Consider the following 27931-nt stretch of genomic DNA (forward strand, 5'->3'; position numbering starts at 1 on the left):
TGAAAACCATCATGCAATACTTCCCAAATAAGGATCACGAACCTATCTAATTCCCCTTCTTGTGAGAATATCATATAGTGAGGGTGCAGTGTAGAGATGATCGATTGATTGATGACCTGAAGTCAATCTTCATGTGAGAGCATATCCATTTACGAGAGATGAAAAAAAGGCGAGATTTGTAGCTTTCAAATTCGACGAAGAATTATGGCATATTTTTGAGGTAATACGATTATGTCACACGTGTCCTTAATTACTCACATAATGTGCTTGCACGAGCCAAAGCAGGAGCGCGAAAGTATTTTTCGAACAAGATCTCAAATTACTAAAATTTACGAGAGAGCATAAATTGAAAGCGAGAGCGATGGTTCTACTGATATATCACCTGACTTAGCAGGCGCCACTTGGAAAATTACGATAGCAGCCTAACTAGTACTTCTACTTGATGCAGCCAGGGTTCTTCTTGCAAAAAGTCATCGTTCAAATTATGTAACATTTGTACATATTTAAATATCTGAAATTGAATAAAACAAGATTATGTTCATGTCACATGTGACGCTTGAAATTGTACCAGTAGTGATCTAAAGAATTCGTGTTATTTGATGCTCCAACAAGGCCTTTGTCACGAAAATATCCGTTCGGTTATTATTTTAAAATTTTCTTTTTTTTGACCGGTAAAAAATGTTTTGGTATTGGACGGTATATCCTAGTGACGGATTGGGAACTGCTGCCAAGTACCTCGTGCTGTCCTGAGCAATCAATCGGGCCATTCGTCTCGGCAATCGACAGATCAGATATTGACCAAGTAATGGACGGTTCAAATATGTACATGCTCAAATTCAATTCGAGTTGTCCGTGCCAAAATTAACGGCCAATCGCCGCTCAACACCGAAGTTCTTAGCGACATCCCGAGTCCCCTAGTGACTACATATTTCTTTCTTTCATCAAAAGTGACTCCTATTAATGTGATATTATACAACAGCTCAAGAATACCGCCTCGTGATATTCTATACCACTTTACAACCACATATTTTTATTGACCCAAGGGAACGCATAATTGTAAAGTGGTCCAGAGTCCTACCTTACAGTACTCCGGACTATTGAATAAATTACTCCCTACCAATAAATCAATTTCCCAATATTGATTACGCGCACTATTAATGCAATATTTAAGACACATACAAAATTAAAACTTCTTGTCTACATGGGCCCCGCACCCGTCACCATATCCGCCACGTGTACAGAACGTGACACAATAAAAAAAATAGTGCCAAAGCGAGAGTGGGAAAAAATAGGAGGTAATTTTCTACACCGGCTTCTACCCAAACAAAAAAAAAATATCGTGGGCCCCGCGCTTTTCTCGGAACTTCCGTGACCGGTGACTGGAGCTCCTCCTTTTGTTTTATCCACTCCCGCTCCGGTTCCCATCCCCGCCGTCGAACCGGCCCCATCCGACGGTCGAGATCCCGCACGCGCCTCACGCCACCTAACCCATTCCAGCTCGGATACCCGGGGGGGGCTTTCTAAATAATGTTATCTCCGTGTCAGACTTCGATCGGACGGCGGGTGCACTTCGCTTTCTTAACCGGACGGATCCTGCCCGTCGGATTCGATCGGTTTTGTACTTACTGTGGACCCCAAGGGCAGTTTTGGAAATTTATTTATTTTATTTCGGTGGATAAAAAAGGGACGTGGAACCGAACTTATATGGAAAATTTGACTGGATGAAACCGGAACCGATATTTTCTGCGGTCACCCTAGATTCCTTGTGATTGTCATGTTGCTTTTACCGAGGTCGTTGCTTCCCACCGGCTATAACCAGTCACCACTCAAAGGGCTTTCTTTATTTTCACTTAATTTATTGTCATTAAAGTAAATAGAAAAGTCACCCCGCACTTTATTTTTATTTATTTATTTATTATTATTGTTTCTAATATTATAATGCTCTGATTGCAAGTATAGTAGGAGTATTTTAAATGGATGTGATTAGATTTAGACATAAAATAAGCAACTAAGATAATGAGGTGAGGTAATCAAATTGGTTCTTTTCATAAGGCTTAGAAATTATTTTATTCTTTAGAATTTTTCTTTGGGTTCGCTTTAAATGTAGTGATTTCAAAAGAGAAAAGTTTTACGAAAATAAAAAAATACTCCGTAATTGTTAATTGTTAGATTAAAAACTTACAAATCGTATACTGTTCTCTTGTTGATAATATTTTTTTGGATCCTGCCGATCTTTGGTAGTATTTATTTATTTATCTTTGTGATTCATTTCATCGAAGCCAGCTCGAAAAGTTAAATATAGTTTTACAATTTTTGAAATTCATTGAAAATAAAAATAAGGGATTGGCTGCGTTAATTTAGTCCAAATTATACTTTAATGGATCGAATCTTATAATTCATTCAACAAACAAAAAATATGAATCATAGAATAAAATGTCGGCTGAATATTTGCATTCACATGTTCGTATCATATATATATTTTTTGAAAAAGCAGGTTAAATTGTTTACTTTCTATCTTTGAAGAGACATTTTACGATCACATATGTATCGATATGTGATTATCCATGGTATTTATTTAAAGTAAATGATTGATTCGACATGTTTTATAAGTATACGGTTAAAAGTATATTACAATAAATAAAGGAGAGTGATTTTACAACTCCCCTTTGTGTCGATATAACATGATTTGTTTTGTGAGAAAATGATGAGTGACATTAACAAAAAGGGAAGTGAAAAATTTTATTTTTTATTTTTATTTCATTTCTATAAGTTTCAAACAAAAGTTATATAAAACATTTTTCCAAACCTATGATGTGGTCACCTCAGAGAATTCAAGCCCATTTTTTTATTTAGACCCAGATCGGTAGTGGAGTTAAACACGGAAGATTGTGGAGGAGGTTGAAACCGACACGTGTCAGTTCGATGCGGAAAGAGACAGGGCCTTCAATCCGACGGACGTGGTTTTGCCATGTAGGAAGCAATCTTTTTTTCCACCGTCAGATCTGTCGGAAAGTGAAGGGCTGAGATCAACGTAGGCCTCGAAAAGCAATGAATCCTAGCCTTCCACTAGGGTTTGGAGTGGGTATCGCCGAGAGTGAAATACCGAAAAAGATGATGAGATAAAGAGCAGAAAAAGAGGAGAGAAGAGGAGAGAGAGAGAGTGGTGAGAGAGAGAAAATAAGAGATAGAGAGAGAGAGAGAGAGAGAGAGGGGGGAGGAGAAGAGCACTGAAGCAGCACAGAGGGAGAGAGAGAGAGAGAGAGAGAGAGAGAGAGAGCGATCGAGCGCTTCAAAAGATTTGTGAAAGTACTTCAATTTCCGTCGAATCCGACGGCTATACCGGCGAATTGGTTTGCGAAGAAGGACTTGTGATGCGATACAAGTCAAGTAGACAATCGTAATTTGCAGCGATTTTTTGGGTATAGGAATGGACAGGAACAGAGAAGCGAGGAAATCGACCATGGCGGCCTCGGCGAACGGCCTGTCGAGGCGGCGACACAGGACTAACAGCTTGAGAGACTCACCAGGTTTCTATTCTATCCTCAGATCTGCTTTTCTTAAATCGATTTTAACAAGGATCTGATCTGACTGGTGTCGATTTTGTATTTGCAGAGGAAGACGGTGGGCCCATGGAGTTAACGGAAGCGACGGCGAGGTTACGGGATCGAGGGGTAAAGAAGGACCGGGATCGGGAGCGGTTGAGTCGGAACAGGAAGAGGAGGGGGGGAGGGGACAGGCTGAGCGGAGTGGGCGAGGAGAGTTCGGAGGAGAGCGTGAACGACGAGGAGGAGGATGATTACGACGACGAGAGAGTCGGCGGAGGAGGAGGGATGAGGATGTATCCTCCGACGGTGCCGTCGTCTAATCAGCCGGCGGCGGCGGCGGCGTTGGGGAATAATAATCATAACCAGTACGTCAACCGGAAAAGCTTTCCGCCTGCTGTTGTGACTGCGAATGTTGCTAGACCGGGGTGGAAACCGGCTGACCAAGTGATCGGGTTCACCGTCCCGAGGAAAGCTCGATCAGGTTGAGACGACGACTCAGTTATCTCGGGCCATCTGCAATTTTTACTCTCTCTTTTTCGTTTACCCATCGGATTTGAGGACTTGTTTGGGTCAAAGCTTGAGTTGATAAGAGCAAGTCCAGTCTTTGGGGTGGTGAAAAATTTCTTTCAACAAATTCGCTCAAAATCGCTGTTTTACTTGATTTGACCGAAAATTATGTTCCTCTTCTCATGGTTATTTTGATGATAAAGATTTCGATGAAAATAAATTAAGAGCAAGTCCACCGATTTATCAGATTTGAGTTCAAGTTTGGGTCAAAGCTTGATTTGATAGTCAGAAGCCCAATGTTTTTTTTTTTTTTTGTTTGTTTGATGAAAAAACTCTCGAAGTTCGTCGGAGAGCCCATGTCAACCAGATTTGATGAAAGAAAATGCTCATACACTCCAATGGTCTCTCTTTTAATCCATTTCATCAGACTTCTGCAATGAATTCTTACCTTGTTCCTAAAAAGCTTCTTTCCCCAAATTTGCTGAAAACTTTCTCTTCCTTAATTTGATGTAAGGGTTGGAGCTCATGTTTGGCTCTTTTTCGTGAAACTATAATTTTGATGTTGAAGAGTTGAAAGAAATGAGGAAAACATAGCTAATAATATGTGGTTTGTGTTTTTTTTCAGCGTCAGGAAAAAGGCCGCAAGAGTGCTCGATTTCCGGTAGCGGAGTCGGAACAGAGCAAATTAACAGGCAGACTTCAACTTCGCCGGTGAGGCTGACGCCGTCACCGTCGCCAGTCTCGCCGCCGTCTTCCTCCAACGCTTCAGTTCGCAAGAAGATGGTCTGTTTCAGTTTATTTTTTGCCCTCTTTCTTGTTATCTCAGCTGTGTTCCAATTGACTGATTGATTTTGTTTTTTGGGTGTAGAAGCCGAATAATAATAATAATAATGGGTTGAAGCCACGCCCGCCCAAATCGGCGTCGAAGCCGGCCTCGTCGAACCCAGAGGAGCTTGAGATAGAGATCGCGGAGGTGTTGTACGGGATGATGACTCAATCGCACAACAACAGTTCTTCGAAGAAGGATGTTGTTGGTAGCGATTCGGTCAGTCTTGATGCAAGAGAGATGAACAACAACAGCAACAAATCGAGGGTTTCGTCTCCGATCTCCAACTCGACATCGCAGTTGCCCCAAAATTCAAGCTCTTCTGCTGCTCCTCTCTCTGCCGTTGGTCCGTTTCTTCGCCATTTTCAGCTCAATCGATTCGTATATATATACCATGTAGAGTTGCCTCTCTATACGGCCCCTTTTGGATTGAGGGTTTTGGTGAGAAAAGAAAAAGGAGGAGGATCTCACCATTTCTCTCAAAAAAATGAGAGTTCAATTCCTCTGTAACTCTGTACTGGTGCATTTCCGGCCTTGGATCGCATAAAAATTCTCACACAATCTAATGACCCAAAATACACCGGTACAAAGGTACACCAATTCCTCGGTACAAAGGATTTGAGGGAAAAAATTGATGCGATTTGATGAGAGACCATATACCTTTCTTTTCTCATGAGATCACTCAGTTCAAAGGGGCAACAGAAGGGTCTCTGTATTTTCTGGGAATTTGGCTGATTTTGAGATTTTTGTTGTGGGTTGAAATGAGCAGCACCGAAGAGGAAAAGGCCGCGGCAAGTAAGTGACAATCTGGGTAGCAGTTTCAGTGTTCGGCACGGCCCAATTTCGTCTATGACAAAAGTTGAGGTCGATTTACCACCGAAGAAGGAAATTTCGTCACCTACTGTGGGATCTGCAGCTGAAAATGGTGGCGTTCCACTTGATTTTGCCAATTCTCAGGTGGGTCCACCTCCGTCGGAGCTGCCGGATTCGAGCCGGGATGTGGGTCTGGCCAAGGAGGAGGCGGCGGTTACCTCTCCAAAGAAGGAATCGCCTGCGGTTAGACCAGACAGTGATCGTGAAATTGCGACAGTGACTGAAGCGTGAGGATTGTTAAAGATTTTGCGTTTTCATTAATTTCTATTCACTTTTTTTTGTTTTTGGTCAGAGCAACTCTAATAAAGATTTTGGGTGTTTTCTGTAGGGAGCCAACAATCTCCACGTTTGAAAGCAAGCGAGAAGAAAAATTCGAGATCGATCTGATGGTGAGGATGAAGATTCAATACAATCTTCTTCTCTTTTTTGACTTAGGCTTTTTTTAGAGATTTTTGAAGATTTTTGTTTTTGACTTTTTTTTCCGCTTGTTGTAGGCTCCGCCTCCACAGATGAGATCATCGCCAGAAAGGGAAGGAGAGATCAATTTTGGCTCTGTTTTGGAGCAGAAACCGTTGACTAGGAATAAGGAAGGTGAAAATGCCGTAAAAAGTGGCAGAGAAGAGGCTGTGAATGCGGAACCTGAGCAAAAAAGGGCAAAAGTGACGGTGGAAGAAGGTGAATCGGAGAGGAAACCAGTCCTTGTGAATAAGGAGAGGAAGATTAATCTTCAGCTTAATTTGGAAAAGCATGAAAGGGATGTCAAATTAAACCCGGATGTTCACAAACCACAACAGCAGCAGCAACCAAAACCTGTAAAGGATGAGCTGCCGCATTCCGAAAAAATCGGTATGTTAAAAATTCTCGATTGGAGAAAATCTTTTTCAGTGGGTTTTGCTGATTCAGTGGGTTTTCCCAAATTTGGCGAGTGATTCTTTCTTGGAATTTAGAGTTCTCCGTTTGTCTTTGAAACAATCTGTTTTAGGTTGGGATTTTTGGCTTTGTGGGTTTTGCTTATTTAGTTGACATTGTTGTCACTTGTTTTAATTTGCAGCTCAATCTGGCTCTGTGCCTTTGCCCATGTCTGTGGCTAGCTGGCCCGGAGGGCTTCCGCCAATGGGGTATGCATGCTCAGATTCAATTGTTACATGTTGGTTTTGTCGCTCCATTAGTACTATCAAGATATCCATATCATTGGGTTTATGAACTGTTCTCTAAATTTGTCATTTCTTCTTGTAGCACATATATGGCACCTTTACGAGGAGTTGTATCCATGGATGGAAACACAGTATCTCCTGCACCAATACAGGTATGACATAGCTTTTTATTTGTTTCAAACTCTTTGGTGTTTTGTTAGAAATGGGATTTGATTTTCTTGAAGCCATGTATCGGTTAATTGAGATGATGTTTTTTCATTTTGTTGTTTTTGGATGCTTTGGTGCTTCCTTAAGTTGCTCCAATGCTCATGACCGAATCTGTGTTCTTGTTCTCTCTCTCTCTCTCTCTCTCTCTCTCTCTCTTGTGCATTTGTGCAGCCGCTGTTCTCTCACCCACGACCTAAAAGGTGTGCAACACATTGCTACATTGCTCGCAACATTCATTACCTCCAGCAATTCATGAAGATGAACCCGTTCTGGCCACCTGCAGCTGGTTCTGCTGCATCGTTGTTTGGGGCGAAACCTTGTAATCTCAATCTTATGCCATCTGCAGAATTGCAAGGAAACAATGCCGGCAAAATATTGAACTCTGTGCAGGAAAAGGGTCAGGGACTGTCAATCTTCCCCAGTCAGTCTGCGAAAGACAAAGGGTCTCAAGCTAACAACATTGCCGACGCACAGAGGAAGCAGCAACAGATTATGCTTCAGCAAGCTTTGCCCCCTGGCGCACCTAGCAATATACTGGTACTTCTCTTCCTTCACCTCTGGAACTTGCTGGTTCATTTACTGTTTCAAAAATAGTTTTCCAGACTTTTCAGGGAACTACTTGAAATCACAATAAAGTCTTATTCATTTGGGGTTTCTGGAAATCGCTTTATAATCATTTTTGCTGAATGCTTTTTAAATTTTTTTTTAAAGAAGAATGCAAATGCTCGTGGTTCTCACATCAGATTTTTTCCCTTTTTCTGACAATTTGGAAACAACATTTGATTCCCGGGAACTGGTACTGTCCTCATGAAAATTCTAAACTAACTTTCAAAAACTATCTAGCTATAAGGCATCCAAATGAAGAGAAAAATGTTGAATTGTTTTCGTATTTTAAAGTGGTTTTTGAGAAAAATGAATATCTTTTTGGTGTTTTCTTTAGAAATGGGGGGTTGTCTTAAGATTTCCTTAATGACAATTTTCCAAATCCATCAACCAAACTAGTTTTCTGGATGATGTTCTAGAAAATCTTTCTCTGAAACAACACTTAAAATCCCAAATGCTGTTTCTAGTTTGCTGAATCAATTGTTTAGAGCCTTGTCTAACTTAGTTTTTATGTCTCTCCCTAGCATGGACCTGCTTTCATATTCCCGTTGAACCAGCAACAGGCAGCAGCGGCCGCCGCGGCTGCTTCTGTTCGACCTGGATCTGTTAAGCCTCCTACATCTTCAGGAAATGTAGCCGCCTCCACCGCATCTACTTCTGCTTCCGTGAGTGGATCAACAACAGCACCCCCAGCTGCCACTGCAGTAACTTTCAGTTACCCCAATATGCCCGCAAGTGAAACCCAGTTCTTAGCCATATTACAGAACAACCCATACCCTTTTCCGATTCCATCTGTCGGAGCGCCACCCACATATCGAGGAACCCAAGCTCAAGCAATGCCTTTCTTCAACGGTTCTTTCTATTCTTCTCAGATGATGCACCCAGCTCAGCTCCAGCAGCAGCAGCAACAACAGCAGCTGTCCGCTCAGCAACAGAATACCTCCAGCGGTTCTTCTTCATCACAGAAGCATTTGCATAGTCAGCAGCAGCAGCAGCAGCAGCAGCAGCAGCAGAGACCACAAGGCAGTAGCGGGAACAACCTCCATAACTTTCCTGCTCCGAAGAAGACGAATCAACACATGACAAATGCTGAGGTGGGTGGTGAAGATAGCCCTTCTACTGCTGATAGTAGAGTTTCTCGCGCTTCAAAGGGTGTCTACAGTCAGAATTTCGCTGCAATGTCAATGCCAATTCACACCCAGAATTTTGCATTGATGAGCCCTGCTCCTCTCTCGGTTTTAGGTGGTGCTGCCAGTGGTGGTGGAAATCAAGGTGAAAAGAAACAACAGCAGCAACAACAACAACAGGGTTTGAAGGCTGGAGTTGAATCTATAACCCCTCAGACTTTTGCCATGTCATTTGGGTCAATGAGTGGTGTTGACATGTCTTCGGTGGCGCAAAATCATGCAATGCTCCAGAGTCTACCAGACTCTACGAGGCATAGCATTCAGATGATGGCCGTCGCCCAAGCCGCCAACCAGAAGAAGAATTTCCGTGTCTCCGAGGAAGCTAAAACTGCCTCCGCCATCGGCGATACCTCTACTAACCCAGATGAAGAGAAAAAGAACTCAACGGTGAAGCCGCCATCAACTGTTGGGCAGCAATCCATTGTTTTCTCAAGAACAGATGTACCAGACTCCATATCCTCCGCTTCTCTGCGGGCCACACGTACCTCATCTACACCAAATGCAATGGCCACTGCGAATGCGCCTCCCAACTCTCCGCTGCAAGCTCAACTGCAGTTTCAGCAGCATCAGCAGGTGATGCATCAGCTCCAGAAGCAACACCAACAGCAGCAGCAGCAGCTGGTGGCTGCTGCAGCAGCTGTAAGGAATAAGACTCCATCCACGAGTAATGGTAGTGTTTACAGTGATCATTTGGCGTCATCAGCCAAAATTCCGAATGGGCTTTCTAATTTCCAGCAAAATCTTGTGCAAAATAGCAGCAGCAGCTCAAGTCAGTCCCATCAGTGGAAGAATTCTTTGAAGACTGCCTCACAAGTCCCATCAACCACGTCATCGCTGAAAAATCCTCCTCCTCAACAACAAAATAGAACCCAACACAATCAAACTCAGATTTCTTTCGGGGGTACCCAAAAACAAGCAACACCACCACCACCACAAGGACAACAAGCTGCCAATAGCCACCATGCCCCATCTCCTCCAATGGCCGTTGGCTCCCCCACAACTTCCTCTATCTCCAAGGGTGCCAGTGCAAGCCCAAGGACGACAACCACGCCCGCTTCAGCTGCCAGTAGATCCGCCCAACCTTCTGCATTGTCATCTCAGCCGCCCAAGAACTCGGCCTCAGTTGGCAGCAGAAATGTTTCATCAGTACTTAGCAATTCTCATGTTACCAATTCTCATGTTACCTCTTTCTCAAACACCTCCGCCAAGCCTCAAATGCAACAACAGCAGCAACAGATGTTAATTTCTCATTTTATGCAAACCCAAGCTGCAAATCAACAACCTTTTTATTTACAAAGACGAATCTTTGAACAATCAAAACCAGTTTCTTCCGCCACATCATCTTCTACTGGGATGTTGTCGCTATGTTCTCCTACTACAGGATCTAATGCAAGCACTTCAGATGCAAAAGCAGTTGCTGCTTCCGCCACCTCTGCTGTTGCGAGCAATTTGAAAGGTGGTGCGTCGCCGTCACAGGGTATTCTTCATTCTGCTGTGCCACCGGGTTTCGCTTATGTTCATGCTGTTCCTTCTACGGGTCAGGTTAAACCAGCTGAGCAGAAACAACCTGCTGGTGAGTAGTACTATTCCCTTTTTTTTTCCTTTCTAGTACAGTATTACATTGCACCCCTTGTCCTATTTTATAGCCCATTTTGATTGATTTATTTGGTGAGAAATTGGAATCGTGCTTGGTTTACAAGTTGGTTGATGAATGGGGAGAAAGAGGACACTTATTTCTCCAGTTTCTTGACCAAAAATGGCGAGATGGGGTAGGGAAAAAATTAATTTTGTTGTGTTCTTATTTTTCCAAATTATTGAGACTGCCCAATGTTTAGGTTTCTACTCATCCAAATAAAATAGTGAGAAGAAACTCAGTAACTTCTCTTAGGAAGACATACAATGATAATTGTTTTTTTCTTTTCTTGCGTAATTTCCAAAGTTTGTTGTGGAAAATGATCTTAGTTGTTGGAGATTTATATTAAATGGGGATTGTAATTTGTGAAGGCAACAGGGATTCCTTAACCAGGAAATGACAATTTGCGTACGTGCTGGCAGCCTGAGAAGAAATGGAAAAGAGCACCACAAGCATCGCTCGCTTGGCATCGAGATGGACTTTTTGGGACGAGGAATGCGCCATTTTGGTAACAACTTGAAGTCGAACGAGCCATTTTCGTAACAACTTGAATTGAAACGGGCAAAGGGTAGCGTTGTTCGTCAGATCTTGGATTGTGAATGAATGAATACAAATGTATCTATCTATGTACACTGTTGTGTGTATATCCGACAGGGTTGGTCTCAAGTCTAAATTAATTTCATTGGTTTTTGAGAGAGAAGTTATCAGATTTTTTGCATGGCTAGAGAGGAATGTTTGGTAAGAGACTTGAGACAAAAGAATGAAATACCAGACTTATCTTGAAATTTGTCTTTGCGCAGGGAATGGAAATCTAATCCTCTTTACTAATCTTTCTTGTTCCTTCTTTAGAGGTTCAATTTGTACTTGGAAAAAAAGCAGCTTAAAGCATCTTCTGTTTGCATGTATTTGGTGTAATGTTTTCGGTGTATTTATTTTTTCCTACGATGCTGTGTGTGTGTGTGTGTGTTGGTGTATTGTGGGATATGCCATTGTAGTTTTGTTTGATTAGTTTGAGTGCAAAATGGGTGGTTGTGAGAAGGAGGTGCCTTGTTTTCTTTGCTCACTTCAAATTTCAGGATGTTGCTATCATTGTCGCAGTATAATATGGGCGACAAGTAGATGAGGACATGGGAAGAAACAGCAGAGCAGTTTCTAGTCTAGTGCTGTGAGTTTGGGTCTTTTGCTTGGATTGGTCATAAAGAGATAGATGTGTGTTCTAGAGAGAGAGATAGATGTGTGTTCTAGAGAGAGAGAGAGAGAGAGAGAGAGAGAGGTGGATTTCCATGGGCCTTAAACCTAAAAGGAAGTGAAGGGTGTTACTTATTGTACTGGCACTGGGTTTGGCTTGAGGTAAGTGGTGGGACCATATCACTCCATAATTGTGTATAGTTCAGACACACCATAGCGAAGGAGACTTCTTTTTTTTTTTGGGTTAGAGGATTAGGGGCGTTTAGGTCAGCTTTAAATGCACTTCGACTAATTTCTTCTTCCATCCGTTCAAAGGCACGTTATCCACACTGGGAATAAAAATTATTTTCTCACGATTTGATCCCAAGAATTACAGTAATGCTAACCACACAAACAATAGCACACAGAATGTGCACAGATTTTGTTGTGGAGTCCATCATGGGTCTCACACAAATGATTCGAGCTGTTCATTACATGTAAAATATTTTTTCAAGTAATCTTGCAAAAAAATCAGCTCAATCCGATACCTATAGGTGTTTAAACCAATCATCTAACTTTTAATTCTAATTTTCAGATAATTAAAAGTTAGATGATCGGATCGAGCACCTATAGGTATCAGATTGACTTGATTTTTCATGGGGATCATTGAAAAAATATTTTACATTTAATAAACAATTCGGATCATTTATGTGGGACCCGTGGTGGGCCATACAACAAAATCTGTGCACAATTTGTACATTATTTGTTTGTGTGGACAAACTTACTGCAAGAATAGAATTAACCCCTGGTCAATTCTATGGATAGCAAACCCCACCAACCAATCAGATTAACTCTAAACACAAAATTTGTGGCGTGGGAGTTAAAAGTGGTGCGTCAATGTATTTTTAAGTCAATTATCTTGACCTAATAGTGATCATTACACCAATTATTCCGTAATTTGATGCTGGTCATTCTTTGAGTGAATTAGACAGTTGAAAATATTTTCCTTAAGAGAAGCAAATCTTTCATTGCAAGATAATACCCCTTTTGTTAAAGCATCTTTTAATGTGACTTGAAAGACTTTTTTCAAAAATTAAAGGTCATTTAATTAAAATCGAAAGTGATGTTCACATGAGGAATCATTAGAGGTGGGGTATTCTTCCTCTTTTACTGATGGGGGAGCTAATCGAAAATCTTGAAACCATAGGGATGCTTTTTTTGTGCTTTTGAAGACAACGAATGTGGACAGTGGTGATTTGTCTTTGTGTAATGCAAGGATAAAAAAAACCAGTGGAGTTGACAAAAGTAGGTTGCTGAAAAGGGCTGGGGCTCTTTTATTGTCAGTATCTTACACGTGGCTTGTACCTATTTCACAGATAAAGATTTTTATAAGTTGGTTATTTTATGGGCAGTGGAGGATAAGATAATAATATTATCTCTTCCTCAAAGGTACTAGGAGGAGAAGCTTCTAAATGTACACCTAAATTAGACTCCCTACACCCTCATTTTTCTTGTCTTAAAACCATGCCCACATTGGTGGTCTGGACTTCGATGTATGGGGGTTCGCAAGATCGGACAGTGCACAGGAATTGTCGGCTGGGGAAGGATGGAGGAGGCGGAGGGAAGGTATTAACAAGAGTGGGGATAGAGGCTGTGAAAGATAGCGTGAGGAGTTTCAGTAAGATGAGAGAGGTGCTGAGAGTGGGGTTTCGGTGGTTTATAATAAGGTGCAAGGATCATTTGAGTCTGGAGAAATTGAAGATTAAGGAAATAGCTTCCGATGTGGTGTTTGCATATACAGGTATGGATTTAGCTCAATTCTGAAGCTTGGTTCGGATGTCACTTTGTGTTGCTTGGCTTCATATGTTGATGGACGTTAGCGATCGGACTAAGCCCAATCCTGGATTTAAAATAGGCTAAGTTGAACCAATGTGAATTTAGTTTGAGGGTCATTGTCAGCAGTTCTTCTCATCTAAGGGGTAAAAGTGGGAGAATGACTAACTTAAAAATCATTACACAGAAAAGTGCAGAAGGGCCCTAAATTTCCAACAAATTGTAATTCTCCCCCTATGACAAAGACCGTTTAGTGGGACCCAAATATAACTTCTTTAGCCTCTTTGCTTGAAAAATCCCACAGGGAGCAGGGAGGAAATAGTTTACAATTGGATGACAATTAAAAACAACCGGAAATCACGAATCTGTGGCCCCACGTAATGGGGACAATTATTCAGTGTTTCCCCACCCAACCTACGCATATGGACCATCTAAGTCACATAATGCGTGGTTGCATGCACCACCGTATGCAGGCACGGGAGTGCGAGCGTAAGCGTCTTTCGAAAACCTTTGAAATAGTTACATTTGAATGACATTTTGGAACTCAGGGTGCGTGACGTCCCTTTGACGCACTACACCGAACAAGAATGGATGGAGATCTGTTCGTTAGAGATGTAATCTGAACCGTTCATTGTCAAGTATGTACGGCCCAAATTGGCCACTCATGCTGGCACCCCAAATTCGACATTTTGATGCATTGCGTGAAGGACCCTACTAGGGCCGTGGGCCCCAACCGTTCAGTGGGTGGTCCCCGCTACGTGTGGCCGTGAATGCATTAGGCTCTTTGGGCCACGGGTCCACACCATTTTTATCTTATGTCAGTCGGGTCCACACCATTTACTTTGGTCCTTCTCGTTTTGGACCCGACTCCTCTCTTTTAGTTTGATAACTAGACGACAAACGGCTAGAAGCCGATTCAGTGGCGATCCTTTACTCACCTCCATGAGTGTAGTGATGGGTTCAACATCGGAGCTAAACGGCTTTTGTACGCCATGTTCAATTGCACGCAAAGAATGGAAAAGGGCGGAGAAATCAATTTTCCTGTGACTTTCCTCGTGTTCAGATACCAAAAAATTTGTGAAAATTATAACTTCAACTTTTTTGCTGAAAAATACATCTTGCTAAAAGCTACATGAATTTTAGTTTTCTTGCAAGAGGTCAATTGACCCTTTTGTTCGTACTTAAACATTTCACGGCGAAGGCAATTTTTAATGGCACGGAACTGCCCAAAAACCTACCACCACACCAAGTGACCTTGAGCTTAGGTCAAGTGGTCTATCCCCTAGGGCCGGTGTGATTTGAATTTTGAGGGAGATTTTTAAGATTAATGGATGGAGAGGTATATATAGAGAAAATTTATTGAATACCGTGTCTAGGAATTTTGAGATCCCAAAACGAACAAGGCCCTAGTGATAAGATTCAAGGGTAGGATTATGGGCACGAGTTGATACTAATACATAATCGATCCTTAACAATATACTCCCTTTGTCCCTATTCCTTAGTCCCTTTAGGGAGTCCGTGACACTTTTCAATTGATCATACTATCTTGCAATCTATAATTTCTTAGGTGATTTTGAAAACATCGTTTAAAGTGCTCATTGAGATCTGTCAAACAAGATCTATATTGCATACAGTAAATACCTCCCTCCGTCTCTTATTTAGAGTTCAGTATTCTATTTTGGACTGTCTCTTAATAAGTGTTCATTTTGTAAAGTTAGTAAGTAAAAGTTAGTGCATCGTCTATTTTGTCCCCAAAAATAGATTCCATTTTGAAAAGTTAGCGAGTAAAAGTGTAATGATGATGGGTAAGTAGAGAAAGTGAAGGAAAAAATTGATGTGAAAGGTACAATGATAATATCTTTTTAATAAATTGAAATTACGAAGTAGGACACTTAAAAAGGGACGTAGAGAATAGTTCGCATTACTAATTAAAAGTTATAATCAATTTTTTATCCGATCTTCTCAATAAACAAAACCGCACTGCTGCCGTCGACAATGTAAATTATGAGATCTGTCACCCAAACCCTCCTAATATTATTTTGTTCATTTTAAGAATCGGACACATCACCTGTTTGATTATAATTCAATATGAAGTTAGACTATAGGAACACGGCATGTTCCAATTGTATATAAATACTAGCAGTACTACTATGAAATACTACCTCCGTCTCCAAATGGTTGTCCGGTCTGTAAAACGAGAACTAAAAAATAATGAGTTTTTTTTAAGGATAAATTCAAATTTTTTTCGTAAACTAAAAGAAATCATCGATATGTAATAAGTTATTGAAAAAAAATTGAATTTTTCGTGCAAAAATTGTAAAGTATTATTTTTATGTCCTCGATTAGTAGAGCAGACAAAACATTATGGGACGAAGGGGAGTAGTGATTAAGGCTTGCATATAAAAGTACTTGAACTGGGTATACTATTTCTGTACAATTTAAATATAACATTTTGGGCAAATAAGATTATAAAATGATTAAAATCCACTCTTCTTGATGTTGGGGTCAGCATATTTATTTAATGCAGCATCTTGATTACTTTACTAAGGGGAGTGGATCATTAGTGAAAGTGACAAATTAAAAATGCACCATTAATAAGTAAGTGGATTATCCCTGACCAAAACAAAACTATAAAAAAAAAAAGAAGGAAAGAGGGGTTAGGGTTAGTTTCAAGATTTGTTCAAGTCATTATTTTAATGAGAGAGAGAGAGAGAGAGAGAGAGAGAGAGAGAGAGAGAAAAAAGGCATATTTTGAGGGAAAATCCCATAATCTGTTTTGTTCTGGTTGTATTAGTATAAGCTTATTTTAATACTAGGAATTAATAATTGAGAAACTAACAGGACGAGAGATTATCCAGTGCTACAGAAGCGTTACTCCAGAAACCCTCTCCGGCATACATTCATTATGTGGGATCACTTTGTAACAAGATGTTCTTCACCAAGTCACAAATTCGCTTGCGGGTTTGCGAGCATGAAAGAGTATTGGAAACACATTCAAAATGGTTAAAACCTGCGAGGCCGAGAATCAGTGCACGACCGCAGTGCAAGAACTGAGAGCGAAAGTACAGAGCGTTTTGAAGAATTATAGTTTGATTTTGGTCCTTCAGAGGCAATTTAGATCTCTATAACACTGCTACCGGATCACTGAATAAATTCTCAACTAGGGGCCTCAACCGATGTTAGCATGAAGAGGATAATTAATAAATACTACCAAAGACTAAGAATCAAAATACATGCGCCACGTGGACACATTATCCAATGCGCTGACAAGATTTATAGTAATTTTTTAATTAGCAATTTTTCATTGATATATATATTCACATTGTTTAGTCAATGGTCCGTACTGTTTTGCCGGCTCTTTTTTTCTATTTATTCACGTTGTTTAGTCCGGTGACTCTTTTTAGACCACTGGACTTGAAATGAGGGGATCTGAGTGTCAAAATTCTGCAGTTCTAGGAAAGCAAGAGGTGGTTTTTTTCCCCTTTCCGAGAAACGGATGTTTAGATCAGGTTACACACACCTCGGCTAACTTCTAGACCCTAAAGTTAACGACACTGGAGGTGGACACCTAGTTCTTGGCGTTAATATAAGCTGCATGTTCTCACAGAGAGAGAGAGAGAGAGAGAGAGAGAGAGAGAGAGAGATTAAGCTGTTGTGTGTGTTATCACAGATACATGCTCCAACAGAGGGTCCAAAACACAACAAAGAGGAGCAAAGCAAATGATCTATGCCTTTCATATAATCTTCCCAAGTAGTTTACAATGACACTTCAATTTTCAGCCTAAAACCAATGCTTACCCAATTAAAGAAGGACAAAAGAGCCGTCAACCGCTAATCATCCTATACAAAGTCCCTGAAAGTCTAAAGGAACTCCCGATGGAGAATGTGTGCCTACAATGGCGACAAAGAGGGGAGAGAGAGAGAGATGCTTGAAAAGTTCATTGAGACAAATGCTCAGACTCATTTGCGTGCTTTGATGCAATTTCCTTTTCCTGCTCTTTCTTCAGATATCTCTGTGCAGTTGAGGTCACGATCGTGGCGAAAAATTTCATAATCATGAGCCACACTACTGTGTTCCAAATCGAAGTAAACGAAAAATCCCACTTCTTCACCTGAGCGGAATATCGAAATAACAGGAGGGGAAAAAATCAGAACACAAATTTTGTGAAGTACAAAAAGAACGGAGAGAAACCATCTCCAACTTTGGAACTATCCACGCAAATGAACAAGATTTGAGAAAATCAGATATGGAAAGATGAGAACCTTGATGTTTGAGGGCATAGGAGGTGCGGTTGTCATATATTTAGCTCTCATTGCATGCAATTTTGGGATGACGGTTGGCAGGACGGAAGCGAAACCAGGTACAAGGCTGAACGCTCTAATCAACTCATTTTCGATCCAGTCAAGAAGTTGATTATTGCAAACGGATATAATGAACAACGTCTGCACAATATTAACAAACCAAACGCTGAATCAGAAGTCAAACTCGCAATCAATTTTAAGGTTCTATCCAGCTTTTTAGTAATAAACAGCAGATTGTCAACTTCTGTTTCATAGCCTTCGTATCGTTTTTTCCTTCAAACCAAAGCAAACAAAGAACATATCCATTCTCCAAGTGCCAGAATCATGAGCAAAAAAGACAAAATACAGCAAAAGCTCGATAAACCAAAGATAAGATTCCTGCACCAAATAATTCTTGACACGAACCTGTATGTGAGTTTTAATGATTGCCTTCCCAATCAATGTTGCAAGAAAAAACTTCCAGAAAGGAACCCCAAATTGTCCGCACATGATACCAGCAAGGTCAAATAGAGGATTTGGCACCTAAAAGATACATCATTCAAGCAAAAACACATTACTAATGACTATGCCAACGCAAAAGGTCTAGATCAACTCCAAACTACTCACTTGGACAAATGGCTGTAGGAATGAATCATAAAAATTTGTAAAATGTTCAAAGCAGATATTAATACATAACTCAAATGTTAGGATAAACTAAAATCGTGTTACTACAAATTTCAAAAGGTAGGAATCACACATCATGTTATAGGAAGAAGTTATGCTAGAAAATGGGGAGGAAATCAAAACTCACCGAAGCAAGCACTAAAATTGTAAAGAAGCTCAAATATTGGGAATGCAGCAGGAACCAGCACTTGATCTGATTTAGATGAGTAGTTATGATTCCGATATCTTCAGTTGATGAAGCATCCAATTCTTCCATCGTGTCCAATTTGCTGCCTGACAGACGGGCTGCACAAAAGAAAGGTAATATGATACTGTTTTTGTTAACTTCAAGAATCCATTATTTCGGAAACTCGGGATAATATTTTCAGAAGTGTTTCCTGAAAACTGGCCGCTTTACAAGGAAATTCCTTACAGTAGTTTCTGAGAACATTACAGAAATGCATTACCAATATCCTTCACACGTCCGCCTTTTTCCAAGAACAGAGTAGTTTTCACAATCTATATAAACGCAAAATGCAAGGCCTCCTCAAAGGTTAAAATGTCTTCGAAGAATCTTAACGTTGTTTGATAATTTCACATATACCTATTTTGGTTTTCAGAAATGTTGAAATTGTTTCAATAAAATTTCCTCATTAATCTTCCTTCCAATTAGTTATTTCATAAACATTAGTTTACAACCTCTTGGTGTCCAAGAACATTAAAAAAAAAAACATACATACCTGCTCTTGAAATAAAATACGGAGGAAGCTCCCCCAGTGCAGTCCCAATGCCCCATAGAACAGCCTCCATCTGGATCTGAGGCAATATCATACTCAATGGGACATGTGAACCATCCAAAGACGAAAACAATGACGGCCCAAATTCTGAGCAATCCTTGTCAAGCCATGATGGGCCTCTGTTTAACTGTATCGTATCGTATGGAGCACTTTTGAGATCAACTCGGCCACATTGCACTGCTTTTATTGTGAACAAGGCAATGTGAGGCCCAAGATAAAGGACAAAAGTGTGCAAACCAGAACCTGCACAAAACCAAACGCCATTTCACCACAACACAAGTCAACCGAGGATCAAAACTGCGTTAGGTATGATGTTTCAGTTAGCTAGGAAACGGAAATGGTTAGGAAACATTTTGGAAATTTTTGAAAGCGTAGCCAGAACATACTGGAAATGTCAACAGAATATGGGAACGTATGAAAAGATGTTATTTCTGCTTATTTCTAATACGGGTAAAGAAAACTCATTGACTCAATGTTTCAGTGCGGTTCATTAAATTTCGACATGTTTGAGTGCGTCTCAGTAGCCATCTGCAGAAACATTAGAATTTTGGTTCCTCCAGTGTTTGGTTTTGGTCTCCTAGGAAATAGAAAGGTCTTGGCTGTTTCAATGTAAAACATAAGCGGAATCGAAATTTTATACCTTCCAGTTAACCTTAGCTAATCCTACACATACTATTGGCATATGCACGTATTATAATGAAAGAAAATAACCCATCCCTCCCTCGCCCGCTAGCTAATATACCAACATGGCAATACGTAGACCACCACTCCAACACCAACCAGAAGGCTGTGCTATAGAAAGGCACTTGACCAGGAATAATAATTCATAATGTACAGGTTTATCAACTTCGCTCACCAAGGCCAATAGAAGATGCAACGCCAAGAGCCACCCACCACAATCCAAATTGCAAATATTCAAGAAACTCTTCAACATGCTGCAAAACAGGTCAAGAATAAATCTATGTCCTTTAAATGCAAGCATAACCAAAGAATCTTGACCAGATAGATGTATGCCAGAAAGTTATGTGATTCTTGCAACAAAAAAATGGCGTATGAATTAATCACTCATCCCATGTGGCAAAGATCTCTTGAGCCAAATAAGCTGGCAAAATGACAAAAGGGACCACCATAAATTTATTGAAAAGGAACTCAGAGACTCAATGAAGTCGTTTAAATTCTAAATTTGGATACACAACTGAGGAGCTCCCATTAGAAATGTTTGTTTGGTCTACTATAGTTAGGATAAGCGTGGTTATCAAGTCCGTTTAGATTCTTATCCAGAAAGTAGAGAGACAAACAGACAGTGGCATGTACAAACAAAGAAAATCAAACAAGTACCTTTTCGTGAGGACCATCAATGGTAAAAAGCAGTATTCCAACAAGCACCACCACACTGCATAAAACCATGAGCCAACCACCATGTGCCAAAAGATATGATACTGATCTCTTAAGATACTTAATAACAGCCAAAATGAAAAACTTCAATGTTTTGAAAGGTTGTGTTGTTAGCGTCAAATTTTCTAGCTCCTGCTGATGTTTAGCATGCAGACCTGCAAAAAAGTAGCAATTCTATAAGGTGATGGTTTAAGATCTAAAAGCATTTCCTTCCCTTCAAGAATAAAATTTTCCTACTGCAATTTACTTTTTGTCTCAGATTAACACTGTAACCACCATCTCTTCATTTTGGGTTGACTTAGATCAAGTTGTACACTCTGATTTTGATATAATTAGAGTAGCGATAAAACCAGAGATTTTTATTGTAAAAAAAAAAACCCAGTCCATATTGCACGCGAAACTGCCAAACAGTTGAAATAGAGACACCGAACCTCGATCAATGAAGAGTTTTCAACTAAAATACGAGAGATTCAAGTACGCAGTATTATAGCCAAGGGAAAAGATATAAAATGAAGCATAAAACACATCCCAAAAGGGCACACAATTGCAACTAAAACAGGTTACAAATCCAGCTAGAAGTGAAGCACAAAACTAGCTTACAAGAAAAGCTTAGTGAAAGGGGCACGTAAAAACCACATCCATCCAAGTTTTCTTGGATAAAAATCATACCCAAGTCATCACTTAAAATACATTCCACATTGGGCTATAAAATTCAACAATTGACCAAAATACCAGTCAGTCCAGTTTCTTGTCAATAAATAACTACAAAATTACATTTTAGGCATGGTCACTATCATCTGGTAACAACCCAATAAGACCAAGGAGATGTAACCAAAACGGATGGTCCCAATTCGCTCCGAATATAATACATTCCTTTCAGATTTAGCATCCTTACTGTAGCCAATTGAAGACACTCCTAATACACAACCATTCACTCCAAAACGGATGCACAAACACGAGCACACACACACCCATATTTTTCTTGATAAGTCAAGTGTTCAGACCAGCTTACAGCACCTCGATGAGTAATCATTGGGGACCAATCTCAGCATACAGGCAATTAGGCAAATCCCCACACATTGTGTGTGGGGCTTTTAGAGTTTTTGCTCAAATAAACCACAGCTATTGCCTTTAAAGTAAAGAAGAGTTCGACCCAGTGCTGTATTTCTATCCTAATTGACCTTGATTTGACATAATTGACCCTGATTCGACATCAAAAGTATGATCATTTTTACTCAATAACCGAATGCTTTTGTCCGTAAATACTGCATTCTTTCATTCATCCATAACTCTATCACCTAATACCCAAACTTAATCCCCAATTCCTAACCAAATTTCCAAGCTTTTCATGCTCACTTCAAGCTAAACTTTTCCAAGAGAAAATTCTAGCAGCCTTCAATCAATAATACCTCATAATCCAACCCCATAAAGAGAGTCATGAAATATCACAAACCCAAAGAACTCATCTTTTTTCTGAACTTAAGAACCCAAATTCATCATTTAAAAAAAAAAAACTTGAAGCACTTACCTTCGATCGACATATCCGTATCTTGAGAAACAGAAGGAGAAGGAGATTTGTGCCGAGCAGCTTTCTTCTTCGAACCCATTTGATGTTTCCTCAATTGCTATACATAAATGCAATATATCTAATATAACTATATAACTTTATCTGTAAACTGGGTTTGGTTCGCTAAAAAGACATCGGGACAAGTAAAGGGGTGATGAGATAGACACTATCGAACCTTTTGATGCTCTTCATCAAGAAAATAAAGAATAAAACTTTTGATGGTTTGTGGAAGATGAAAAGAAAGAAAGGTGGGAGATTTTGAGAGATTTTTTAGAGGTAATTTATGGGTCTTGAATGGCTCATTCAATCTTTTCAGATCTGTGTTAGGAATCAGAGCCAGACCCACAACACGAACCTGAAATCGATTGCGTTAAGATCCAGGGTTTGAGCCCCTCTCTCTCTCTCTCTCTCTCTCTCTCCGTAGATTTATACTCTTTATATACACTCCGTAGATTTGATAATGAAACGTATATACAAAGCCCGAGTGCAATTTTGTTCACCCTCCTTAAAAGAGGGTGAACATTATCCTCCTTTCAATTGGTTAAAATGGTGTAGATCTCAGCACAAGTAATGTCATGTTTGTCATGCAATACACTTTTTGGTAAGCATGACATCATTTTGTGGTGGAATCCACACCATTTCAACCAATAGGAAGGAGGATAATGTTCCCCTCTTAAGTAGAGGGTGAACAAAACTCAACTCCAACCAGACAGAATATAATACTGTAACACGATAACCGAAGGATTCTAAAAATGGGAAAAAAATAATATTTTCCTTTTATAATTGGTTACCACTACTAGTAGGAGTAGTCTACAACGTGGATCTCAACTAATTTACCCAAAAAACCTAATTTTAGATTTTTTTTTTTTGGGATTCATGGTGAGAGGTGTTCAAATCAGCTTACGCGCACCTCAATTAGTTTTCTCACCAATTTAATCAAAGGCAAGCCATTGACTAAGAAATTTACAAAAAATTATTTTCTTGCTTCCTAATTTAAAGAATCGAAATCTGATCAATTTTGGAACAACTTATCAACCAACTAGATTAACCCTGGGCCTAAATTTAGAATTTCAACTGATTTTGCTATTCTGTAATCGATTGAAGACATTGAATACTTTAATACAATCCATGCGCACCGAACAAATATACTTATGGATAATCAATTATTGTTCAACCACAAGTATTTACACACATATGTTCACATTTTTTGACATTGGATTTGTAATGTGGGCCTCAATATGAATGTGAGTGAATTTGTGTAAATATTTATGAAATCGAGGGAGTTAATAGTTAGTATATTAGCACACAAGGGGTCTAGAGGCTATTCATAGCTCTGGACACCAATCACGTCCCTCGTGGGGCTTGAACTCACGCCTCCATTGGGGAGGCAGGTGAGACAACCATCTTGACAAAGCATGGTTTCTCAAATTTCTTATAGATTAGCTCTTGACAAATCCCATAGCTGTGTATGCCTACATTACTCAATGGATAGAATTTTCTTTTAATGGACCTCAATGATTAGATTGGTGCTTCATGTTTTATTTCAACTTAAAGCATTATAAATCCCTAAACCTAAAAAAAGAAAGGGATTCTCACTAATATTTTTATGTGAAGTAGGAGTATTTGTTTTGTTCTGGGATCACATGATTCAACATTAATATATTTATTTTAACAAAGCATCACCATATCGATTTAATTTAAAAAAATTGAGGGTTTCCATTAAACAAATAAAGTAGAAAGTGACAGTATTTATTAAGCCATCCCAAATTCCCAACATCCAATGAAAATTTGAGCCGTTCATTACTGAGATGGACAGTCGGATTGACTGCACTACACATGTAGTGTGGGAGGTACACTACAGGCTACAGCACCCTGGGTCCGGGGATCAACCTTGACCCGGTGAAGTGCCTATTTTCTACCCATCAACTGGGTAATCACAGGAGTATAATACTTGTAGGCTCTACCTTCAATGAATAAAATTTGAGGGAGCTATCACAAAAGTAAATGGAGGTCTCATTTCTCAAGAAAAAGTTATACTAAAACAGACAAGATTATGTTGGTTGAACTTCTTGGCACCTCATTCTCCTGGCTACTGATTTCTCTTGGTTTTTCTGGCTTCTCATGGTTGCTAATTGTTCCTATTTTTTTTTGGGTTTTTTCAAACTCAAGTTGGTAGATCTACTTGAGTTTGAGCGAGAATGTTAGCATAATATTAGAAAATATTATGTTATCATATTTATAGGTTTATTATTATGGTTCCTGTTTAGTCTAGACTGTATTATTTATGTTTTTTTTTGTTGTTGTTAGTCTTAGTTTCTTTATTATGCAAGTTTCCTAGTTGGTCTAGGTTTCTTGTCACAAAGTCTTGTAGTCTACATAAAAGCATGCTAGAGTTATGTTTCAGACAATACACATTAATGAAAGCAACTTTCTTGTCAATTCATTTTTTAAACATAGCATCAGAGCTTCTAACAAGGGGGATAAAATGGGGTTTGCAGAATTTGAAGAAACCAAATCCGTGTGGCAATGAAAAATTTCAATATGATAGACTCCCATGTTTCATTTGATGAAAGAGTTGACAAATTATTCTCCTTTCTTGTGATATCAAAATTGGATGCAAAATTTAAGTGTTTGTATGTTGCCCGAAGATAAACAATACTCCCTTCGTTCCTTAATGGTAGTCCATCAAAAAAATACTTGCAATTTTCAAACAAAATATGAGGTACTTTTGCGCATAATTTTTTAAATTTCTTGACACCAAGTTAAACGTCTCATTTAGATCTTTAATTTGGTCAAGAAATTTCAAAAATCGTGCATGGAAACACCTTATATTTTGATTCGAAAAGTGTACGTATTTTCATGGTGGACTACCATTTAGGAACGGAGGGAATCGGATATCATATCCATGGAATATAAATGAGATATAGGAATCTCTAAGGATGTAGGAATAATAGGGGAACAAAGTCTGAGACACATGCGGATCAAAAAAAAAAAAAAGTCTGAGACACATAAATTGGCACAAAGTTCCACCAAAGTGAGTTTCCAATGGATTTGCTGTAAGTACCCAGTAAAATGTTGGGGATGGACTTGGGCTTCAACAATAAAAAGGCCTTGTAGTCGTAGTAGCTCTACCCAATTGAGCCCATACATTTTGGCCAGGGTAGGGTATGAGTCGGGGGACCCTATTCCGCCTCATATCTTCAATCGGGGAACTCTTCCCCACCCCCACCCCCACCCCCATGCCCGGAAGGGAAAATCAGTAGGGATAATGGACAACCCACCACACTCGTATCCCAATGAAGATGGGGTATATTCGGGTAAATCCGTATCCAAACTACTTCAACAAGAAAGAACGATGGGTACACAAAAGACAATTCAACAGTGATACAACAAGAAAAAAAAACTATCCAAATGCAACATAGAATAGAAGGTCGCACAAAAAATACACCATTCACAAACAAATACTACACAAAATTTTAACAAATACCATACATGGATATTTTTTACCTCTTAAGTATATGTACCCACAATATATATGTCTACATAAACATGTATATTATTGCTTACAGCGCGGATACGGGTACCACAAAATATCATACCTGTCCCATATTCGAGCGAAGATTTTTTAAGTTTCACCATACCCGCTCCTATTGGATAAAAATTCTAGGAATATCCGCCTCCGAATAGGCGGGGCGGCCGGTACCCATTGGGTTTGGGGAAATTGCCATCCTAGGCCAGAGTCGTAAACCAAAAGCTTCATTTTGGTGCATAAAATTTAGCTAGAGATCGGGGTTAAAATGAAAATTTCACTGATTCAACTAAAAAATGCCTAGATTTTTAGAGTTGGCTTAAAGTTTGAGCATCCATTTAGTCACGGTGACGCCTCATATTATTTTGGAGATTATATGTTTTTTCAATTCGCGCAATGCTAGGAACACGGCTATGTCCTCGGTTCAATACCTATATATATGGGCCTAGATACTGTATGTTAATTTCATGGTTCTGTAGACAACTGCGTGCGAATTTGTGCTCGTAGACTTTTGTTTAAAATTTAAGTAGGAATGATCATTTGGAGTGGCAAGTAAATACTACTCTAAGCAAAATTTCCTTCACCCAATTAGCTAACAATGAGATGAAAACAAGTTTGGGCTGAAACCCTGTCAGCCTCCAAATAATGACTACTTGATTTCGTTTTTAAATTAATATATGTTACTATATTCCAACACGTGTTGGATATTTGTTGTTGTTGTTAACACGACTCATTTTGGATAGTTAAGAACAAGAGGAAACTATAGAAAAAGGAAATTTGGATCAACACTAATAAGTTAATTGGAAAAGAAAAATAATTCTCTTGACTCCCTATCTAAACCGCAATCACATTACCGAACTAAGCAAGTATTAATTCTTCTGTGATGCAGGAGCATGTTAATGGTTATTGAAAATGACGTAAAATTCATGTTGAAGTGTCTTCCTAGCTCCTAGTCAAAGAGTCTAGTTGTTTGGTATCAGAGCTTTGGGTTCAATGGCGAGTTATTGTTGCTTGCAATTTCAAACAATGCCAGATGAAATCTTTTCAGACAAGGATTCTTCTTCTTCACTACAAATAATGGATTGGAATTTGCCTCCAATCTATGATGAATACGCTGAAGATGGGTTCTTGATTTTGCATGATGTGCACGCCAAGAATATTGTTTATGTGGCTAATGAAGTTGTTGGTCCCGTTGATGGCGAAATTGATAATTTATTCGTGGTCAACGATGATATTCAAGATGGCAATAGGCAAAAGCAAAATTTTCAATTATCTAGTACCATGGTGAGTGCTATTCACATCAATCATATTGAAAAGAGCAAACTAGAAGTTGAAGTGAAAAAGCATTTTGATTGGATTGAACAGCCAATCATAAGTATTGGAGTATTAGCAAAGTCCTTGAAATTATTCAAGAAGTCATTGCATTGATCGAAGAGTCGTTTTTTTTAAGTTTTAAGAGTCAAACACATTTTTCTATTAGTCTATGGTCAAGTCATTTTTAATTTGTATCTTGAAAATGTTAAGTGTCTTTTCCTATTCTTGGAGGGTTGTTCCAAGTTGCCTATAAATTGTGTTGCTATGAATGAAATCTTTAGAGTGTGTTGAATTAAAATAGCCTTTGGCTTGTGATAAGATAATTCTTCTTGTTAACTCTTATCCTTCGGTGGATTCCAATAGGTGGCGAGTTCCCCGTTTCTGTATCTCTTAGGTGGATTCCTTTGAGTGGTGAGCGGTTCCCTATGCCCTGTATCCCTAGTTAAATTCTCGGGTGGTGATATCTGTATCCCATTGATTCCTAACTTGGGTGGTGAGCGACTATCTCTTTATCCCTTTTTACCTTACTTCCGTCTCATCTGAAAAATCCGCCGTCATTCGGATTCCTATCCAAACCACATGGAAAACCCAATTATTGTGGGTTTGTTCCCATTAATGGACTCCGGTTAGGAGTTTGTAGCCCTTTGTTCGGATAGGTTTTGGAGTTTTTTTGAGTTTGGTTTTTGGGAGTAATGAGTGGAGAGAGAAAATAAGGTAATAATTGGAGATAAAGATAATGAGTGAAGAGAGAGATAGAGAGAGAAATAAGAGTAATGATTGAAGATAGGGGTAATAAGTGAAGAGAGAAATGAGAGTAATGATTGAAAGTAAGGATAGTGAGTGTTTTTTG

At 39.5% G+C, this 27931-nt stretch overlaps 3 protein-coding genes across 8 annotated transcripts in view; 2 read left to right on the forward strand and 1 right to left on the reverse strand.

The window, feature by feature from the left end:
- The first annotated feature begins 2883 nt into the window (after positions 1-2883).
- Positions 2884-11363, forward strand: LOC131310151 (protein TIME FOR COFFEE). 6 transcript variants are annotated; one of them, XR_009195135.1, is made up of 13 exons: positions 2884-3527; positions 3613-4026; positions 4678-4835; positions 4921-5224; positions 5648-5978; positions 6080-6140; positions 6246-6597; positions 6803-6869; positions 6988-7057; positions 7284-7649; positions 8240-10475; positions 10907-11059; positions 11090-11363. XR_009195135.1 is itself a non-coding variant. In XM_058337001.1 (12 exons), the coding sequence occupies exons 1-12, from the start codon at positions 3428-3430 to the stop codon at positions 10933-10935; spliced, it is 4488 nt and encodes a 1495-aa protein (XP_058192984.1). In that variant the 5' UTR covers positions 2884-3427; the 3' UTR covers positions 10936-11363. The 6 variants fall into 6 exon arrangements, 4 of the variants coding, with proteins under 4 accessions (XP_058192984.1, XP_058193005.1, XP_058193014.1 ...); XR_009195137.1 differs by having other exon boundaries at positions 10958-11059; XM_058337001.1 differs by having other exon boundaries at positions 10907-11363.
- The window catches only part of LOC131310188 (heat shock 70 kDa protein 8), a 71013-nt gene continuing 47954 nt past the window's right edge, over positions 4873-27931 (forward strand). Inside the window, exon 1 of the mRNA XM_058337118.1 lies at positions 4873-4882. The gene's annotated coding sequence lies outside the window, so the exon portion shown is untranslated. The remainder of the gene's footprint in view (positions 4883-27931) is intronic.
- LOC131310217 (vacuole membrane protein KMS1-like) lies at positions 17244-22695 on the reverse strand. The gene is made up of 8 exons (XM_058337128.1): positions 22200-22695; positions 20615-20826; positions 20133-20211; positions 19220-19519; positions 18628-18785; positions 18243-18359; positions 17799-17978; positions 17244-17647 (listed from the first exon to the last, which is right to left on the reverse strand). Exons 1-8 carry the CDS (start codon positions 22276-22278, stop codon positions 17474-17476), a joined length of 1299 nt encoding a protein of 432 aa, XP_058193111.1. The 5' UTR covers positions 22279-22695; the 3' UTR covers positions 17244-17473.

The sequence above is a fragment of the Rhododendron vialii genome, chromosome 2a (assembly GCF_030253575.1).
Source record: "Rhododendron vialii isolate Sample 1 chromosome 2a, ASM3025357v1".
NCBI lineage: Eukaryota > Viridiplantae > Streptophyta > Magnoliopsida > Ericales > Ericaceae > Rhododendron > Rhododendron vialii.

Bases quoted from the DNA above. Each gene is read 5' to 3' on its own strand.
- LOC131310151 (XM_058337001.1), top strand. From the start codon at position 3,428: ATGGACAGGAACAGAGAAGCGAGGAAATCGACCATGGCGGCCTCGGCG. The intron at 3,528-3,612 runs GTTTCTATTCTA...TTGTATTTGCAG, and splicing joins CAGCTTGAGAGACTCACCAG to AGGAAGACGGTGGGCCCATG. The intron at 4,836-4,920 runs GTCTGTTTCAGT...TTTTGGGTGTAG, and splicing joins CTTCAGTTCGCAAGAAGATG to AAGCCGAATAATAATAATAA.
- LOC131310217 (XM_058337128.1), bottom strand. From the start codon at position 22,278: ATGGGTTCGAAGAAGAAAGCTGCTCGGCACAAATCTCCTTCTCCTTCT. The intron at 18,786-19,219 runs GTATGTATGTTT...TCTTTTGTGCAG, and splicing joins GTATTTTATTTCAAGAGCAG to CCCGTCTGTCAGGCAGCAAA. The intron at 17,648-17,798 runs GTTCTCATCTTT...TATTCCGCTCAG, and splicing joins CTATGCCCTCAAACATCAAG to GTGAAGAAGTGGGATTTTTC.